The 20688-nt window shown below is 52.4% G+C and overlaps 2 protein-coding genes across 2 annotated transcripts; both read right to left on the bottom strand.

Moving 5' to 3' along the window:
• Positions 1-1622: 1622 nt before the first annotated feature.
• On the bottom strand, positions 1623-2487 carry MIND_00396000 (uncharacterized protein; the record flags this gene model as incomplete). Its single annotated transcript, XM_037360788.1, has 2 exons — positions 2157-2487; positions 1623-2090 (listed from the first exon to the last, which is right to left on the bottom strand). The coding sequence occupies exons 1-2, from the start codon at positions 2187-2189 to the stop codon at positions 1623-1625; spliced, it is 501 nt and encodes a 166-aa protein (XP_037223673.1). The 5' UTR covers positions 2190-2487.
• An 11428-nt stretch (positions 2488-13915) lies between these two features.
• MIND_00395900 (CxC2 domain-containing protein) lies at positions 13916-14996 on the bottom strand (the record flags this gene model as incomplete). Its single annotated transcript, XM_037360787.1, has 2 exons — positions 13916-14254; positions 14307-14996. 2 exons carry the CDS (start codon positions 14994-14996, stop codon positions 13916-13918), a joined length of 1029 nt encoding a protein of 342 aa, XP_037223672.1.
• Between the last annotated feature and the right edge of the window lie 5692 nt (positions 14997-20688).

Below are 20688 nucleotides of genomic sequence, written 5' to 3'. Positions count from 1 at the left end.
ACCGAGTTGGGCTGCCCCGGGTGCGGCTGCAGTTCGCTCAGCGGCAGGACCTAGAAACCAATAAATATGAGCTGTTTAGAAGCAAGAAAAAGTACATACCAAGGGGCTGGGTGTCAGGCTAAGCCGCCCGATAAGCGCCGAGACCTCAGCATCAATTGAACCACTCACCGCAGCTGCACGGTATTATCAGCAATCAACAAAGTTACTAGAATAAATCTACGCACCAGAGTCCGATGCGTCATCAGAAGAAGTCCCAGCGCTATGGGACGGCGAAGGCGAATTGGCGCGCGCAGCCGAGGCCTGCAACAGGTCAATCCATAGCCAGCAACGGTGAAGAACCGCCATCAGGAGTGACGAGAAGATCGTCAAAAGAAAGGCAATAAAGGCTAAAAACATACCGTGTCAGCTGCTTGGTCCACCTCCATCTCAACAACCTCACCGTGGTTTGAGGCAGAATCGGGGACGGAGCTGGAATTCGAAGGCGGAGGCGGAGGTGGAGGCGAGGCCCCAGCACAAGCAGGCGAATGAACAGAGTCCTCGTCATCAGAACTGATGACAATGGCCTCGCTCAACACGCGAGGAGCGCGAGAACGTCCAGGACCTTTGGCGATCTGTGGAGAATAGTCAGCAAGGCATAAAAAGATGATAGAAGGAATTCGAACCTGCAGGGGACGGCCACGACGGTTGGGAGTACTCTTCCCATACTTTGGATGTTGATTTTGGCGAGACTGAGTGTTCAACGCAGCCGCAACTGATTTGGCTACACGGCCAGACCGGCCAGCCGCACCAGCCGCGTTGCGCTGGTCGAGTCGCATGTTGATCTCGGTATTGAGGCGGCGCAGCGCCAAGGTGTCCGCGTCAGGATTGTTGTGCGAGACGAAGTCCATGTTGTTGACAAACACATCGCGGAAGCCCTGCAACAGCATGGGATCATCAGCGATGTGATGGGCGTAGCTGAAGTGCTGGTTCTAAGATTATTCAGAAAACAAGGAAGACCTGGGAAAGGGAAAAACACGAACCCATTTCCAGCGCTCACTGTCGAAGTGAGAATCACGAGCCGCGGTATCCTTGAAGACCGGGTCCGCGTTGAACTTCGACGAGGCCACAAGCCGTTTACGAACGACCACAGGCATGCGGCGAGTCGAAGGGTTCCACACTTCCGCAGAAGGCGAGGAGAGAGCTTGGATTTTGAGGTTGGAAGACATAATGGCTGAGAGAGAAGACTGGAGAGCGAAGGTAAGCTGGGCAGGTCGACGAGTCGATGGGACTACCCAGCAAACGGCCTGGCTTTTATATGGCCAGCCAAGACCCTGGACTTGCCCAAGTCATTTTCCGAGTCACTGTCCACGGAACTGGGGACAGTTCGGAGGTTCTAAAAAGGGGAGGGAAGACCTACCGCGAGGCTGACACATCACCACGCGCCCCAAGAAGGGAATTTTCGCGCCTCAAGGCACGAGAGAAGCGGGCGGAGAGAAGAGAAGAACGATAGCATTAATCCGGATGTAGGGTACAGACCAGGCACGAACGAGGACGCCGATAATGGCCTCGTGCCAACCCGACCGCCGTCTGCGGTGCGCGGCAACAAGCACGCATATCGGGAGCCGGGCAACGACACGCAACTGCTACTGCTGCTGTAAAACGGCTAGCATGCAGCAGTTGGCTGGGTTTTGGCGCTGCTCGAACGAGAAGGTGGAAGCGAACGAATACCGCCGAAAACGGCTAGCATCCGAGAGGAAGAGGAAGGATGGGGATGGGGAAGTATTTTCGAACCGCCAGGGCTCACCGAGATGGTGCAAGCCACGTGTATCCCGCCACCGAGCTCCTGCCCCCCCCTTTTCAAACTCCCAGCCGCCCCAAACATTGCACGGTCGAATCGGGAGGAACAGCCAGTGCGGAGGTAGAAAACCGCGACAAAGCGCGCGCGTCATCGACCAAACGTTGGTTTTGAGGAGATTGTCGGCCGCAGGAAGTCGGAAACCGCGGCAAAGCGCGCGCGTCACCGAGCAACACGTTGGCGTCGAGAAGCGCGCCGACCGCAAGAAGCGTCGGGAGAATGAAGGCCCGCAGAGGCCAGGGAAACAGAGGAAGATCTATCGAAGCGGTGAGCGAGCAACACGAGGCTCGTAGGACAGGGTCCCAACCGGTAGGAAACACACCTTGACCTGGTCTCCAAACGACCACCAAACCATCGAGACTCGCTGCTCCGCCCTCCCCAAGTCCTTCTACCCCATCATCCAGCAACCCCAGCGTGATTTGAGGCTCGCTAGGCCAAGAAAGCGCCGACAGAACGTTGAAGAACGCGCAGGAGCGCGCGCGTCGAGCGATGACGCGTCGCCCGACTAGAGCCGGCCAGCCGCGGAAATACAGACCAGCAGGCAACCAGAAGACCGAGGACGCCAGCGGAAGCGCCCCCCGACGAGCACACGAGGCCCGCAGATGCAAGAAATGGGGACCTCGAAGGCGCGAGGTGGTGGTCAAGAACAGAGAAGCACGGAGCACAGCCTGGTGATCGGAAAACTGTCAGAAGCCCTCGGACCGGGGAATCGGCAATGCAGATCGCCGCCGAGATTAGATCGGACCGGGTCTGATAAACGACCGGACAGATTAAGCCCGGATAAACAGCTGAAAGTTCAACTTAAATCGGAAAATAAGCTGAAAATTCAAGACAAAATTATGGATAGATGTTCAGAACATTATGGGAACATACAGAGAAAATAAAAGACCAAACACATGGCAGATTACCAAAATAGACCCTGGTAAATCTCAATAGGACAAAGAGTCTAGATGGGACTGGAGCTCAGAAAGGGACAGCAACACTATTTTAAAGTGAAGGTCTGGTGTTACATATGTATATGGCTTAAACCAAATACCCAGTGAAAAATGTAGCTGGAAGTGATGAAAAATGTAGTCAAAATATTGTGTGCTAGATGACCGAGGACGGTCAATATTAATGAAAAGGGGAGATAATGAGCGGTCAACATGACCACTTGTGAAATACCTGGAAGGGGCCCTATAAATTCATTTAAAGCACAACAACTATGCCATATACATATAATTACCAGCAGAATTGCTACAACCTTTACATCTATTGAGAAAGTGAACCAAAACACAAGTCTACACAGTTCTGGACTATTCTAGACATAGAACTGGTCTAGGTCCTGCACCGAACCAGTGGTAACATGTCCATATTTGGCAACTCCGAACCAAGGCCTATATTAGAACATTCCAGAAGCCAGGACTAGAATATTCTAGAAGTTGATCAGCGGATCATGTCACATCATCACATATTACATAATCAGGTAGAAAGTAGTATATAAGGAGGCCTGTAATTTCCATATGAGGCAATCAAAACTAGGGATCAGATCCCCAGCAGACCGATTGATTGTGACAGTCACCATTGTCACATCAGTTGATTTGTTGAAGTTTAGATATCAACGTCAGATTTAAGGACAAGGATTCAAGGACAAGGTTAAGGTTAAGATTCAAGGTTAAGGTTCAAGGTTAAGGTTCAAGTCAAGGTTAAGGTTAAGGTTAAGAGAGAGTTGAGCCATACTGCTCCTCTCAAATCTCATATCTCTTCAACACTGCTCTTCTGTTCATCAAAGTGAAAACAGTCAAACACAGTTAACACAACATCCCAAATTCAACTGAGATCAATAAGGAGTATCTGGATTTGTTAGTCGTTTCCTGCGGCTCGAACCCCGAACACACCACACAAAATTAGGAATTGATTGGTTAAGTTGAAGGTCCTAGAGATCTCCTTGACTGCTCATTTTCTACGTGTATTACCAGTACAAAAATCAACTCACTTGATGCAGGATTGGAGGAGATATTGCAGTGTCAATGTAGGTGATGAATCATCATAGCATAATATAGCTATGCAAATAACATTTTATTGTCCTGGATATTGATCTTATCATTTAGGTACCCTTGGTAGTACTTTAATCACCTATATAAGTTATCCACTTGCTGATATATTACTCAGGTGTAGATCAGCTAATAATTGGCCAATTCTAGTAATACAATTATTCAGTTGCGACTATAGGTCACTTAATGAAAGTTGTTTGTATAGCCAAAATACACAACTTTGATTTTGTGACGATCTGTGACATTCTCTGATGATTGTACAGCCAGATAGTGAAAATTTCCTTTTGGGGAAATTTGTCACACATCATGACACACATGTAACCCAGGTGCTGAGTTCAACCCAAGTCTCTAGAGGGTTTGAATTATTCATTACTATTCATTATTATTCATATCAGAATACACTTATGTGATAGCTATACATATACTAATAAGCTAAACTATATACAATGCTACTAGGAAATACCCAGTCTATTCAACATTATTCATACTATGAGTGAGGTGATAATAGCCAGTCATGTGGACTTGGTGCGAGAAATGGTGAAAACCTAAGAACTGCTCAGATTTATTCAGTTCCCTTTCCAAGGTTGATTCAGTTCTATGGCAATGCTGAGAGCAGCATGGCTTATCTGCGACACCCCGCTGGGGTGGACTAGATAGTACACAGTGGGTATTAGGCTACACAGGTGGTCAAGATAAAGACTTCGTCACCTATAGACGGAGACGGATCCGGAATGTGTTTCCGGTCCGCAGTCTCTTTGTATTGCTCCTGAGCGTACTTGATCTGTTCCTTGAGGAACTCGTGCAGCTCCTGGAGATTGACGACATAGTCCTTAGCATAAACATTAGCCACATCACACTCTGGATGAATCATAATAGAGGGATCGTAGCCTTTGTTCGCGAAGAAGGGTGATATGCCAGTAGAAGCGTTAGGAGCATTATTGAGTGCGAACTCTGCGATCGGCAGTAACTCGTGCCAATCATCCTGTTGGTAAGAACAATAGATGCGAATATATTGCTCAACAGTTTGGTTCATGCGCTCTGTTTGCCCATCAGCAGAAGGATGATAACCCGAAGTGTAGTGGAGTTCCATGTTGAGTAGTTCTCCAAGGGAACGGAAGAAAGAGGACACGAATTCCTTTCTGCGGTCAGAAGTGACATGGGATGGGACTCCATGTTTCGAGAAGACGTGAATGAGGAAAAGTCGAGCGAGCTCCGGAGACGAAATATGAGTGTCGCACGGAATCAAAATGACCTGTTTTGAGGCACGATCAACGATGACTAGAATGGTATCGAATTCACCGGATGTGGGGAGCTGCTCAATGAAGTCCATAGAGATATAATCCCAAGGACGGAGAGGAACGGGGAGAGGCTTTAGCAGACCATAAGGTTGATGCCTTGGCTTCTTGTTGCGCTTGCATGTAATACAAGATGCACAGTAGTCCTTGACGAAGGTTCTGAGTTCTGGCCAAGTGTATTCGCGTCGGACAAGAGCGAGAGTACGATTTTGGCCAAAGTGACCAGAGAGGATATGGTCGTGATGGTGTCGGAGTACAGTAAGTCACAACTCCGGAGACGTACCGGAGACAAGTGGTACCCAGATTCGATCATCATAGCGTAAGAGACCAGTGTCATCAAGTTTCCAGCGCGAGGAATTGCCAGATTTCGCGGCAGCAAGGCCGGAGACGGCAGCGGGATCGTCATTGATATGAGCGCGGATGTCGTCGTGAAGTTTCTTGACATCCAGAATGACGGAGGCACGAAGCACAGGTTCTTCAAGGAAGGTAGTGCGGAGAGAGGCGTTGAGTTGTTCAGACGTGACAATAGGGCGAAAATTTTGCGGATTCAATTTTCCATAGGACTTATCCCCCTCTTTTGGGTAGACGTCCCATCGTCTAGTTAACGCATCAGGCTTACCCCCAAGGTTACCTGGGCGGAATCGGATTGTCATGTTGAAACGACAAAGATACTCGGACCAGCGGACCTGGCGCCGAGTTAGAACCTTGGTAGTAGAGAAATACTCAAGGTTCTTGTGATCAGTGACCACATCGACCAGAATCAGACGCCAGTGAGTAAACGCATCGAAGATAGCGAGCAATTCCTTATTGTGTGTGTCATAGTTGAGCTCTGATGGCCCCAGAGAGCGACTCCGGAAAGCCACAGGATGGATTTCACCATCATCGCCGGAGACGGAAAGGATAGCGGCGATAGCATAGTCGGAGGCGTCCGTTTCTAGGGTGATTTAGTGGTCTGGTACCCAGTAGTGAAGGATCGGAGCCTCGACAAAGGCTTTCTTGAGGTAGTCGAAAGCCTCTTGACACTCAGTGGACCAGTTCCAGCGGACGTTGGCACGAGTGAGACGAGTGAGCGGAATCGTGATGTCGGAGTAGTTGAAGATAAAACGTCGATAGAAGTTACAGAACCCGAGGAAGGATTGAATATCCTTAACTCTCCTAGGCGTAGGCCAGTCCGTGATTGCAGAGACCTTCTCCGGAGACATGCAAAAGCCGTCAGGGGGAGAGGATGTAGCCCAGATATGCTCAACATGCTTTGACTTGTTGTCTGAATAGACTAGGATGTCGTCAAGATAGACGATAACTGTAACATCCAGTAAGTCGGCGAAAAGACTATTGAGAAATCTTTGAAACGCAGCAGGAGCATTGGTAAGACCTTCAGGTACAACCCTGAACTCGTAAGAGCCATAGCGAGTGCGGAATGCCGTTTCTGGTTCGTCTCCGGGTGTGATGCGGAGAAGATGATAGGCATGGCGCAGCTCGAGTTTTGTATAGATACGTGCCTTTCCCGGTGCGTCAAGCAGGTCCGAGATCAGCAGAAGCGGGTAGCGGTCCTTCTTCGTGATGCGATTGAGTCCGCGATAGTCAACACAAAGGCAAAGGCTGCCCTCTTTCTTCTTAGCGAAGAGAATAGGCGCGCCATGACTAGAGCGCGAAGGATAAATGAACCTGGAGCGGAGATTCTCGTCGATGAACTTGCGGAGAGCTTCCAGCTCGTTCTGAGACAGAGAATAGACGTGTCCAATGGGTGGTTCTTCACCATCAACGGTCTCGATCTTGAGATCAAACTCGCGATGGGGCGGAAGGTTGCGGGCTTCCGTTTCCAAGAACACATCGGCATAGTCTTGATACTCGGGTGGGAGACGATTAACCTCAGGCTCGGCTTGAGCTGCTCGAGCAAAGGCTTTGTCAGAAGGGACTGCACGAAGAGTGTACTGATACGTATCTTTATCCGCAATAACACAGCGATAAGCCGCAGCAGAAACAAGGGAGATTTGGGGCGCGACAAGAGGAGTCTTGCGCGTGAGAGTAATGGCCGGAGACGGAGGGTCAACCGGAGACGGATCGTCCAATACAGGACCAAGATTTGTTGGCGAAGGGGGCGATATAGGAGCAACCGGAGAGGGCGGAATCGATTCCGATTCTGGAATGTCCTCGCTCGTAGATGAGCTGATCGCAACAGGAGCAGGCGTGATAGTAGCCAGTTTTGTCGACAAAGACTCCCTAGACGTGTTGGAACGGAAAGAGACGGTGGCTTCAGACCAGTTAATCAACGGATTAAAGCGGTTGAGCCAACTATATCCAAGAGCCATTTCGCAAGGAGAGTCCAGATGGGTAACATAGAATTCCACAAGGTGGACTTTGCCAGACAGAAAGCGGATGAGGAGACGGATTTGTTGGTTGATGGTTGATGAGGAGCTGTTGAGGTACCGTAGCTTGACAGGCGAAACAGCATAGGGCAAAAGATTCTTCATTTTACAGATAGAGGCAGATATAAAACAATGAGATGATTCAGAGTCGATAAGAGTCCTCAAGCGGGAGTTGAATCCCGCCGCTATACGTTGTACGACGGAAAGAGTTGGGGTTGAACCAGACTCTATTCCTGACAGGATCGAGTCCGGGACCCCCAGAGACGGGACGAGAGTGGAAACGTGAAGATCGAAAAACAAGGCGTGAGAAAGAGCGGACGCGTTGAGACATACCTCCGGTAGCAACCTGGAGTCAACGCGACTCGGTTCAGCTGCAAGAGGGACCGAGTTGCTGACTATTTTTTTGACTCAGTGTTGTCGACCGGAGTGGCGACCGCCGGAGACGCAACCACCGGAGTGATGGTAGTAGCACGTGTGTCCAACATAGCCTTCTTCTTTCGACATTCGTTGGCCATATGCCCAGACTTGCCACAGAAAAGGCAAAGCTTGTTCTTGATTCTGAACTCGCGTATTTCTGGCTTCAACTTCCCATCAGGACCAAGAAGGGAAGCATGCGCTTTGGCTGTCTTTGTCTTGTCGTTATTGTTGGAAGACGACGAGGAAGCCTGTTGCTGAGAGCTGTTGGAGCCCTTGTTGCCAGAATTCGAATTACCACCGGAGAAGTTTCCGTTTCCGGAGTTGTTGCCAGAGGAGCCAGAAGAGCCAGACGATTTTTTCGAAGAGGAGTCCTTTTTAGAACCCCCAGACCCAGAATTCGAGCCACCGGAATGGCCACCGGAATGGCCAGAGCCCGAACCAGAACCAGATCCACCACCATGAGAATCTCTTAACTCCCACTCCCTCTGCTTCTCCGCTTCATGCTTCCAATACTTGCCATCGATGAGACGGGCAGTTTGCTTGACTCCGTCCAGCATATTAGCGTAGACGTAGTGCATCATATCGTCCTTGATAGGTTTAGGAAGACCGGAATAGAAGGTATGTCGGAGAGCAGCATCACCCCAATTGGTGATGAGAGCGAGGGTGTCGAATTGGATAATGTAAGTGGTGATCTTATCACCGGACTTCATTGTCACATTCCGGATTTTGTCCTCCGCGTCGCCAACCGGGTCCTGAGGACCAAAGTTGTCCTGGAGTTCCTTGATGAACAAAGGAAAGTTGCCGTCCCAAGATGGAGTCGCAATAGCCTGGCCCTGATTCATGGCCTACAGGTTAGGCGTTTCCGCACAGATATGAGGTGATGTAAATGATCTTCTCATCATCAGTAGAGAAATCTTGCTCACGCTCGGCAAAGTACATATAGCACTGGGTGAGGAAAGGCACGAGCTTCGCAGGCTCAGAACCGTTGAACGTGTCCGGTGCCCGGAGAAGACTCCAGTTTGAACGGGGCGCAGCATTGTTGCGCTGAGGAAAGTTGGTGAGGAAATGTTGGAAATTTTGGAGAGCGCCAATCATAGCACGTTGAAGATCACGGCCCGGAGAGCCAGCTCGAGGGACTCCGGCACCACCACCTCCACCAGGTGGTCCACCACTGTCAGGGGAAACCCTGATGCCGTCACTTGATCCCATCAAGCGCCGCGTCTCCGCTCACGTCTCCGCGTCTCCACTCGCGTCTCCGTGTCTCCACCCGAGTCTCTGTATTCCTGCACCCTGACGCTCCTCCTCCACTTCTCCCACCACATCCCGCATCCAGTGGTCCCCAACCTCCAACTCCCATGGCCACCCCTTTCTGGGAGTCTCTCCGGAGTCACCATCAAGGATCACTAATGCCATCGGAGACCTCTCCGGATGTGGCCGCACCACTTTCCTCTGAGACCTTGAGCCTATGGCCTTATAGCCTCTCTGGGCTGTCGCTCATCAAGGTCTCCCTGCAACCTCTACCCGTTGGACCTCTTGGGTGTCCCCAACCTATGTCAGCGTTCGGGCTTACGTTCGGATGGCTGAGCCCCGCCATGGCTCCGCCCCCCACTCCGCCACCACGGCCCCCGTCATCGGGTCTTCCTTTGGGTGAGGCCTACTGCCGTTAAGGCTCGTGCCTACTGCAGCGCCCCAGGCTGCATGCCCTCACACCTCCACCTCTCTGGAGACGTCCGGGGACGTCTCCGAGTGACCCTCCTGTCGCTACCCTCCAGTGGTCATGGCTGGCCGCCATTCCTATTGGTCCTTTCCGACACTCCCCGGCCCTTGGGCTAGACCGACTCCTTCCCTCTCCGCTCCATGCCCCCCCTCTCCGTTTCCGGCCGTCACGTCACGGTCACACACCCGGAATCGATTCCGATTCCGATTCCGATTCCGGTTGTCACGGTCACGGTCACAAGCGGAGACGCCCAGAGGCAGTCTGGACCCCCCGAAGCCCTTCCTGGGCCTTCTAAGGATGCCTGGGCTCTTCCCTTGGCATCATGGTCCCAAACCTGCCTCTCCGGAGCTTCGAGGGCTACTCGACACTCACCTAGGGTCCATTAGCGACACCTGACTTCTCCCATGCGTTGTTCGTCGCTATGCAGTCACTCTATCATTACTCCGGTCACTAGTATATAGTAGTGCACACCTCAGGCTACCCCCCCCTGATCTCTGTTAGGGTTAAAGAACCCCCCCTCTCCCCAAGCCTATGAGGGGGTCCTCCCATGGGGTTACTCCACTGGGTATGGGTCTACCCAGATTGTGGGCTTGCCCATGGTCTGTCACATCACATTAGCCCTTTTTGGTGTGGGTTGACCCATGGGTGTGGGTATTTGTATTTAATTTATTACAGCCTATATAGCAGCCTAGAAAATATATAAAAAATGCTGGGACACTTAGACATGTTCCAAGTAATATATTATGGTACTTGGGTGATGGGAAAATACATTTCATAGTTCAGGTAGGGGGCAGGTGCTTGGATTATATTTTTTTCAGCTGGCGTGGCTGTATGGAAAGTATCTAGACAATTGGGTACCTATATAGGCTATAGATAAAAGAAAAGGTGGTGGTGGGCAAAAAAATGACCCTTCCGAGAGTTGAACCAGAGGGGGTGGGGGGCAAGACTTGTACTGGAAAAAAAAAGACAGGTGCTGGAATTGAACCGGTGAAAGGGAGGTAAGAGGGAAGCCGACTGGGCCACGGAACAATTATAGGTCGGTGCTTTGATCGTCACTTGACGCCCTTCCACCCCTGCTACAAAATAAGCATATTGTGCTCTGCTGGTTTGGCCTTCCGCCCATGCTCCTTAAGCTTGCTGCTAGAACGTTCCTATAATATGTATTATCTATATATACTCATGCTACATAGGTCGTCTGGCTATTACTGTGCTGAAATCAACATATCACCGTTATATCTGACATGGCCGATGATGCCGGCCGGTATATGACTCTGCCGGCCGGCATGTTCAACTTGGGTCGTCCCCATGGTTGCTGGGTATACCCGGACGCGCTCGCGGAACGTGATTTGGGTCAACCCAAGGGGCTTCATCAGGCCTGGTTTGGGCAAGGCCATCACTCGGCTTGGATATACCCGAGGTCTTTCCCAAAAAGGACATGGGCCAGCCCGGGGCGGTTGTGGGCTGACCCACACGCGTCGCACAAAGACGCGTCCGGGTAGGCCCATCAGTGCACGTGGATGCGCCCAATTGGGGTGGTCATACCCGCGCAAACCTTCCTAAATAGGCTGGGCAGACCCATCAGCCAGGTATTTTCAGGTCATGCACTTGGTTAAGCCCACCATCAGTGGGTATAACCCGCGCGTTTGCCTCCAGGGTCTGCGGGCACGCCCACGTGCTTCCCGGCTCGGCCCACGGGCATACCCGAGTCGGATCACGCACCTGATCGGCCGAGTCGGCCGAATCCCTCCCCCCCAGCGGGGCTCGACCTCTGTGACCGTTACCGTGGGAAATCGTCACCTCTCCCTCTCTCCAATTTGCACCTTCCTATTCGGGACATCCTCCCCGCCTCCTCCCCGACCCAGTCCCTCTTCCGCCCACCGCGCGTTGGTGCGTTAAGCTAGGTGCGCAATCCGTTCAGCAGCCTTCACGCGTGCTAAATCCTTCCTCAAACAGTAGATGAATACATCGGTAGATACAAAATGTGAAATCTAAAGAAACACATCGTCATCGTCACCTTCCACTTCAGCCCGCTCAAGAACACTAAGTACTGCTATAAGCGCTGGGTCCTCAGCTTCCTCGGGAGCGCCATCATCGCTGCAAACATCCGACTCATCCTCTTCAGTCCTCCAGAGAGGTACAGCGCGTGATACTCGCGCCATCGTCAATTCCATCGCAGATGGCCCCCAAGCTGGAAGTCCGTCAGGCGGGAGAAGCGCGTCTAAGGAGTCCTTCCACATGACGTGAAGGTCGAGCAGGTCGCGACGTTGATGCTCCAGCTGGTAGAGAAGAGCGGGATCGCTAGTTTCAGCGATTGTGGACTCTAAAGCCTCCCATTCAGTCGCTAGGTGAATCCGAAGATGCCCATGTTCCCGTCTGAGGCGATGTAACTCTTCTTTTGCTCGTTGCTTCTGCAGAAGCAGGCGAATTAAGCCTCGCAAGTCAGCGTCGATTAGCGCCCGAGGAACGTCAACGCCGTCGTTTTCTGTGAGGCCGACATCAATCCAGATGGCATCGTCAATGTCCAGGTCGAAGATGTGGTCCTCCTCGATGCGCTGGGGGCGACTGTTTTGCTGGGGACCTTTTTCTTCGCAATAAGCTTCTCGATGTGCCCAACTTCCTCGTTGTACTGCTTCACCAGCCGTTTTATGGTCGGTTCACGTTTTTTGATCGCGGCAGACGCATGTTCATTCTTCTTATGAGCTGAAAGTTGTGTTAGATTCAAATACAACTGGTTGATAGTGGAGTTCACGAACTACTTGTTGAACGACGCACGGATCGCTCAAGTTGATCATGTTCCATCTTTTTCGATGTTATCCGATGAAGGAGGCGATCGCGTAAGGTGGTGAGCGAAAACTTGTGAGTATAATACTCGCGATGCTGCATGCTGGCCAGTGCCACCATCTCGGAAGCCCCAAGCTGGCGTAATAGTTTGTCGCGCTTGGCTGTTTCTTTCTTCAAGCTGTCTTGGAGATCCTCGATCTCCTCTTGCAGCGTCTGGCGTTGAGCGAGTGGCAACTCGAGACGCCGCAGCTTTGCCAGTTTAGCAGTGCTTTGTTTATCGAGTAGAGCCATCGTTCGTTCTGCAACAATAACATTCTTGATTGCAGTGTCGGCGGCTGTTTTTGAACGTTCTAGAGATGGCAAGTAAGTCTCGTAGACGGGGAAGCCATAGATGGACAACATACTGGCTAACGGTCGCGTTTGGTAAGCGATTTGGGTTTCCCAGTGTCCTTGTATCTCTTGCTCGGTCATGTTGCTGGCCGAGAGGACTTGTTCAGCCTCTCTCAACTTGCTTTCGAAGAGGTTCGTTCGCCGCCTTACCCACTGAGCGATGGTGTACATCACTTCCTTTGAATCGTGCTCCAATTGACGATCCAGAGTTAATACTCTTTGATGATACTGAAGATATCAGATTCGCTGACAGCAACAAGCGAGAATGAACGCACCCCACAGACGCGAAGGTTGGAAATGAGATGGCTCAGTTTGAACAGTTTGAACCATACGCGTTCGCTGCCCTCTCCGTTAGTTCCCCCGAACCCGATGCATTTTTGCGGGTGATAAATCAGTTGACATGACCAGATATGGGCGAAGGCGTGAAAGACCGATATGGCGAAGACAAGACGGTCCCAGTAACGGAGCAGAAAGCCGAATTTCTTGCAGGAACGCTCCAGTTGGCACGCGATATCGTATAACACGCCCACTATTACGTTGAGAGGCAGATGCTGCATGAAGGCTTCAAGGAGCAAGATGGCATAGTATTGTTTTTCGCCCGCGCTGTCCATGTTGACGATAAATAAAGGGATATCATGGCGACAAACAAGCCCCATGAGACCAGTTTCCGCAAAGAAGCGCGTGCTCGCTTTCTCGCGCGCTTCATCGGCAGCCTTGAAAGACGCTTTTCGCAGGCGTTAAGTCCTGAAGTTGGCACCTTGAGGCCGTCTTCGTATCCATCATCCTCCAGCTCTCCGTCAAGCCTTGGTCTTTTGGTGGCATTGGGAGTAGCCCGAACGCCATCCACATATTCCTCCATAGCCTTCGCGCGATCACGAGGTATGAAGATGGTGTCAGGATGCTGGCGTGGCGGGTCCATAGCACCGGAGCTACGGTAACGCTTTTGTGTGAAATTGCCATCCAGGCAGACAGCAACGTCGAATGTCTGAGTTGCGTCGTGCTTCAGGCCATTGAAACACGCAGGGCAGCGCTTTATGAGATAATCACTGGGACGAGTCCGATGCGGCGGGTCAGAATAGGGATTAGGAGGGGGGAGCCATGTCTTGGTCCTGCTCGCGACGTCGCTTCTTGCCAGCAGCCTTCGCACTGGAGGCCACCGGCAGGCGGGTACCGGTCCCGGTCCGGTTTTGACCCTGATCGGCGTCCGGGGTAATGACATCTTCTTGATGCGGGGTAATGACACCTTCTTGATGCGGGGTAATGACAGCTTCCTCGTTCGGATGATCGACGGTGTCATCGGCATAACGGTTCCGGGCAGCGGTCCGAGCCGGTTCCAAGGCATCGTTGACTCGTTTGTCAACGAGGAGCCGCAATTGGGTGAACCATTGAGTCGTATTCCCAAATCGGATACGGAGGCGCTCCTAATAGACATGCGAATGAGCTACTAGATCAAATAGAATGTAGAAAACTCACCCCAGACGCCATCTTATACCCCCATTCGGCCAGAACATTCTCTAGCGTTTTGCAGAATGCCGTATTATTCGGCGCCACGTTGAGCCCGAGCTCGATAAAGAACTGGAGTAAAGGTATTTCGACCGCGAGAGTTGGATTGCAAGGACTGCAGGGAAAGAGTCCGCCCTGCAGCAGGAGAATTGGGGCTCGGAAGGCGTCGCAATGAGGACAGCTCTGGAGTTCGATATCTTCGATCGAGATCCATCGAATAACAGTGATTTGAAGCCGACGTTTGATACAAGCGCAAGTGGCACGTCCAGGGTGGATGTCCCCAACTCTTTTGAGCGAGTCCGTGTCCACCATGAGTTGCAGGTAGGGAGGAACGAGGTCGGGAAGCATCTTCATCCAGTTATCATACTGCGCGGCTCGCTTGCGCGAGCCCGCACCAGGGATATGGTATTCCACCGGTGTAAAATCGCCTTCAGCTGCTGGAACATCACGTTTGGGTAACTTCTTCGTGGGAGATTGGCGCGGAGCTCGACCTGGAAAGAAAGCGGAGGTTTGTTTGCCGGTTACGAAGATTGTACCACTGCTTTTGATAGGTTTCGTGTTCATACGATTGATAGTGGGCAGTGGCTGGAAAGAGGAAACAGCCAGTTGACCGTTGCGGTGAAGAGCGAGGTTCTTGCGCGAAATACGAGGGTTTGGCATGATAGTGGTACGACTGAAGGAAGGGTGAGCTAGTCACGTGCGAGCCGCTTTTAGCCCGTTGTTGATCATGATGCCACCGATCCGCTGGGCATGCCGACAAAGCACGCCGAGCCGAGAGTTGCTGCATCAAAGCGCGCCCCGTTTGCTGCATTGTCTGTTTCAACGCGGTTGTGCTATAAAATGGTCTCCTGAGCTCAGCAACGATACCACTTACACTCGACCCATCGCTCCGCCATCATGCCCGCCACCCGCACTGCGACTCGCACGAGCCCCCGCAAATCACTCGGCACCCGTACCTGTGACCCGAAGCTCAACGAGAGCTATTTGCCTTCCACTCTTCTCGGGTACCGCGAGGACAAGGACGAGGCCATCACTAATGCTTATTTCCTGCTGCACCCAATCCCGGCTCAATTTCGTACGTGCCTCCCCGCCATCGCTCCTTTGACTAAGGAATATTCTAGTGGTTGACTATCGCGACCATTTGAAGATCGTCTACAGCAACGAGGTGCTTGAGGGTGCGGCGTCGCTGTTATACACTAACCTCTTGTTAATTTTTTCCAGTCAAGGGTCGTCGTGATGAGCCTTACATGAAGGCCTTTTTGGCGGCTTTGGCCTATGGCACTCGGCTTGACGAGAGCGATGCCGCCCACGAGGCCTTGGAGGCCGCCGTCGGCACACCGGACCACGGTGACGCCTTGCTGGCCTTCTTCGCATTGCCTGTCACTGGCCTTTTCTGTGCCTACAATGCCGCTATGCGGGACCTCCCACAAAACTAGTTATCATTGTCTGATCTCATCTTATCGTTATCTTAGTCTTATCTCATCGTATCTCATCGTATCGTTATCTTAGTCTTATCTCATCGTCTCTCACTTTTGCCTTATCGTGCTATCTATGTTTATTTTGGGGCTCTGGATATGCTACAAATAAACTGGGTGTATGTTACAATTACGCTACAGTCTCTAAAAAAATACGGTGGCTCTAACAGTGTCGTCTATATCCACATTCATCGATCGGCATAAGGCAACCAAGTGATATGTGCCCTCCCGCGGCACCTCGTCTCCGTATGGTCCGGTCGCTTGCGGCAAAAATCGCACCTTGACCACGCGGTCAGGATACTCTGTCTCATTCGGCACGACCTCGCCATAGTGTCCAATGCGATAAGAGGAGCCCATAGTGTCGGGGCCAATGATGAGTACTCGATGCCGAGCCTGGCTGATAGAGAGGCCGGAAGGCAAAATTCGACACGGCCGCAATGCCTGAATTGGCATTTTGACCTTTTTGTAGGTCGGGGGACGGTGGACGTTGACGTAGTAGATCTTTTTCTTGATCTCATCCAAGGACAGGGGAGTGACCAACGGCCAGAGATAGCCGGTCTGGTCCGCCTGCGCAAGTTGAGGGTCATTGATGAGCTTACGCAGCTTCGAGTACTTCTTCTTGATGTCGATGAAGTCCTTCTTCGACGCCTACGACCACATCAATCCGCTTTTGCACCATCTGCTCATGAAGAAGCCACCCGCCATCACACTCGTCGATCTGTGGTGGGGGTCCATAACGAGCGAGGAAGCCGTCTGCCTCTGGAGCGAGATCAAATAGTGGCTCTTCCGGCGGAGGCGTAGGAATGCGAGGAGGAGGAGGCACAAGCGGCCGTCGTTGGAATTTCAAGGCCGCTTGCTGGCCGTACAAACAGTAGGCGGTGTACAAGTCCTTTTTGGAATATCGCTCGACGAGATGGTGATAGGGTACCGAGATGACTTGAGCGCTGGCATCTAAACCAACCTCGAAGACCAAGTCGTTGTAGTCGGGAGTCCTTCGAAGAGTGGGATCGGGCGTGTCTTGAGCCAACGACGGTTTTGGATTGTCCCATACCTGCCTTTGCAATACTCCTTCCCTGTCACCATAACCTCCATCCACTGTGTCCAGTCTTCAGAATCACGGGTGGCTTGTCGGATAAATTTTTGGTTTTTCTTGACTGTTAACCAGTATTCGTGGTCCTGCGTTTGAAGCTGCATTGGTGTGTCTTTCCAATGCTCGAATTCGATGAAGTTGGTTGGTATACGAAGGCCTGTCGATCGAAAGGCATCAAGTCGACGCCGACTGTTGAAGATGCCCGTCTTCTTCTCGCTGTCAGCGTGAAGGACTTGTTCCAGCTCAAGCTTGAGCTCGTCTAGCTCAGGAAACTCTGGGTTGGGGGCGTAATATATCCCCGTTGGTTGAGCTGGGTCGGGCGTTGAGAACAGGCCATCATGGAACTGGCCCTACAATATGTTAGCAGAAGTCTCGCAAAACGGAGTCGGATATATACCGGCTGGAAGCCAATCCATCCTCCACGATGAACTTCGACAATGAAACCGACCATGCCTTTGTGCGGTCCTCGAATGACTCGAACAACGTCCGCCAGCTGAAAGTCGAGCATTATATGGCGTATGGGGACGTCAACACCGACAGTGGGGTCAAGTTCCTCGTCTTTGGGTTTGGCCGTCTCATCTTCAAGATTGGGCTCGCCTTCTGTGTTCTTCGCCTCATGCGCAGGCTCCTTCGACTTCTTCTCTTTCAACTTCTCGTCCTTCGACAACATCGCCAATGTAACACTGTCGTCCCGAACTTCACAGACACGGCCACTGTAGCCAGCCATGTAGTTTCCGCTGACGATTTTGACCCTGTCCCCAACGTGAACTCGTCGTTCGTAGCGAGCAGATGAAGTCGTAAACGGGAGAGCGGGTAGGCCACTCCCTGCTGGAGTTGCGGAGACTGGGGATCAAGCCAAGTAGTTCCGTCGTAGTCGGGCAGTACCAAGGCGCTGGGAATTACTTGGCCCGCGAATGTAAGAGAGGCGAGCCGCACGATTATACCTGTTATGGGATTATCTTGCCGGGAACAACCACAACTCTATCGCCCTCGTGAAGCGCCAGAGTATAACCGTTAAAAGGTATGGCTAGCTCTGTTGCAGGCGATAGTCGAAAAAGGTCTAATTCCGCCTCCGTCGGGATCGCATTGCGTTGCGCCCGTATTCGTCAGGTATGGGGTATCTTTCAGTCGGATGCGTTCTAATCCCCCATAGGCCGATGCAATACCAAACTCCCTGCGCCCGTAATAGCAGACGAGGTTGCGGACCTCGAACTTCACCCTCAGTCGATCCATGACCAAGAATCGGTCAAATAAACGGGGAAGAGGTCGCTTTCTCTGCCCGTCTTTCCGTGTGAGCGCGATCCGAGGTACGACGTATGCATATCGATCTGCAAAGTCGGGGTCGGGATAGTAGCGTTCCACAAACGCCAAGTCACCCTCGTAAAGTGAGTTGCCCGTGACGCGCACCCATCTCTCGCCTCCCAAAACGGGTCAGCATATTTCGGGTCAACGGGTGGTACGAGTAAGAGGTGCTGGAGGAAGGGGGAGACGAGGACTGGATGTAGACGATTTGGCCCGCCCCAGCGATATGCTTGCGTCCATTTTTGCAGCGTCTCGGTTAGTGTTTGTATGGGTGCTGGTGGAATATAAGTCTTGTGTTGACCGTTCTCGAGTGCTTGGGCCTCAAGCCATTCTTCTATATTCCGGTCCATGGCCCTGGTTTCCACATACGCAACGCCCGAGCCCTGCCCCCATGTACCCGCTGACGATTATGTGTGGTTGGACGGCGAGATAAAGGATTAGAGGGACTTCCCCTCCAGGTCGGATTTGAATAGCGAAGAACTGAGGTGACTGAGGCGGAGGAATGGGTGATGGGCGAGAAATTTGGAGTTTTTCCCACCAAGGAGTGTTCTTGCTGGACTCTGTCGGTGTACCGCGCAGAACGCGCTCTAGCTGTCGCGCGCGCGCCGAGCTTTGTCGTCGTAGTAAGCAGCAGTGGCTTCCATGTCTTCAATTGTTTGCTCGCTGAGCCGGTTCGCGGGGGGAGACTCGTCGACATCCATTTGCTCGTCCCCGCTTTCGTATTGGTCGTCGTCGTCCAGAAACCTATGGTCTTCCCATTCCACGTCTCCCAGCAATTCCTCGTCAGAGTCGTTATCGCGCTCAATGGCCTCAGTATCCACGAAAAATTTTAGAAGCGCAGCAGTGGGATTCGCCGCTCGTTTAGTAGGGTTAGCAGGGGCTTGCGACTCAGAATCGGTTTCGGGGGAATCGATGTCGGGGGAATCGATGTCGGGGGAATCGATTTCGGGGGGGGGGTCTTCCGACTCAGAATCGGTTTCGTAGAGGAATAACGGTTCTCTATTGGGATGTACGGAAGGGATGTATCTAGCGCATTCCTCCTCCCAAGCAGTCTGAGCGGAACTCGTCGTGGATGATTGTGAGGCCATGTATTTCTGGCAGAATATAGTCGTTAGCACAAATGAATGAATCAGTCGATGGGTAACACACTTTGGGACCGACTAGAGCTCGATAACCGCGCGGACACGGAGGTGGAAAGGGAGGGCAGGATTGTTGGGCCAAGAAGCTGCGAGTTCTTAGCGGATGAGCGAACAGAATCTGGCTGAAAAAATAACTCACCAGCCCGGTAGAGTCGCTGACGTGTCAAGGCTCCAAAGCTCCGCAACGACAGTGAGTCTGCGTAACACATTAAGTGCTGTACAGGACAGACGACGACGACTCACCGAAGGGCGGGATGTCGAGCAGGGAACGAAGGACGACCGACAAGGTGAGGTGACGGAAGGGCGTCCAAATGAGGAAGGAGCAAAAACGGGAAGAGGAGAGGTGACGTTTTCCCACGCCGCCGTCACAGAGGTCGATCGCCTGCGAAGGTGAGTGATTCGGCTTTACTCGGGCCATCAGCTCCATCGTTAAGCCGAATCACTCACCCTCGCAGGCGATCGACCTCTGTGACGGCGGCGTCACCTCTCCTTCTCCCATATTTCCTCCTTCCTCATTAGGAAGGAATTGCCTCCGCTGTTCCCCGTCGCCTGTCCCCCGCCGCCTGTGCGCCACTGTCCCCCCGCTCCCGCCCTCGCTGGACGGAAGGAGTAAATACAAGTTTTTTTCCCACCTCGCCGTGAATCCCCGTGAGTCAAAGCTGAGCTTTGAAGGTAAGTAGGTGTGGGAACTAACCGAGGGATAACGTCAACAGACGCATTGTCGCCAACCGTGCGGCCTTGTTATAAAAGCACACAAGGACATCTCCAGCAGCCACTCCCCTCGTCGTGCTCCCCTCGTCGTTATGCCGCGAAAAGCAACTGTTAGCATCGCCACTGGCCCCACCCGCCGATCCAACCGCCACCAGGGCCAGGCCGCGCCAGCCTCGCGTGGTCCACCCGAAGCCATCCCCGATCCGCCTCGCATCCCATCTAAGCGGGCAAAGAAGCCTCCGCCGGTTCGCGTTGCAATCTCTTGCTAACCTTTGTACTAACTATCCAATCAGGACGAAGTAATTCCTGAAGTCTTAGAGGAGGCGTCTGACGCTGGTCAAGACATCGCTGAAGCCTTAGAGAAGGCGTCGGACGCGAGACAGGCTGGCGAGGTGCGTCGTGAAGCTCGGGGCCTGGCAGTTTTTAATCTTGTTGACAGCCCAATGATTTGCCTGCGCCTCCAGACGGGGGCGGCGCGTCAACACCTTCCTCGCGCAGTGGCAACAACGCCTCACCGGCGCTTCCTCCCCCGCCTGGTCTAAGTCCGCTGGCGGCACCGACGGTTCCCAACACGCCGTCTCCTCGGCGCACTGGCAAGTCCACCACCCATCCTTTGCTCGACTTCAAGACTCTCG

Source organism: Mycena indigotica (assembly GCF_014461135.1).
Source record: "Mycena indigotica strain 171206Taipei chromosome Unknown Mind.scaff0003, whole genome shotgun sequence".
Classification (NCBI taxonomy): domain Eukaryota; kingdom Fungi; phylum Basidiomycota; class Agaricomycetes; order Agaricales; family Mycenaceae; genus Mycena; species Mycena indigotica.
The sequence above is the reverse complement of the archived record's forward strand: the minus strand, read 5'-3'. Positions and strand labels throughout refer to the sequence as shown.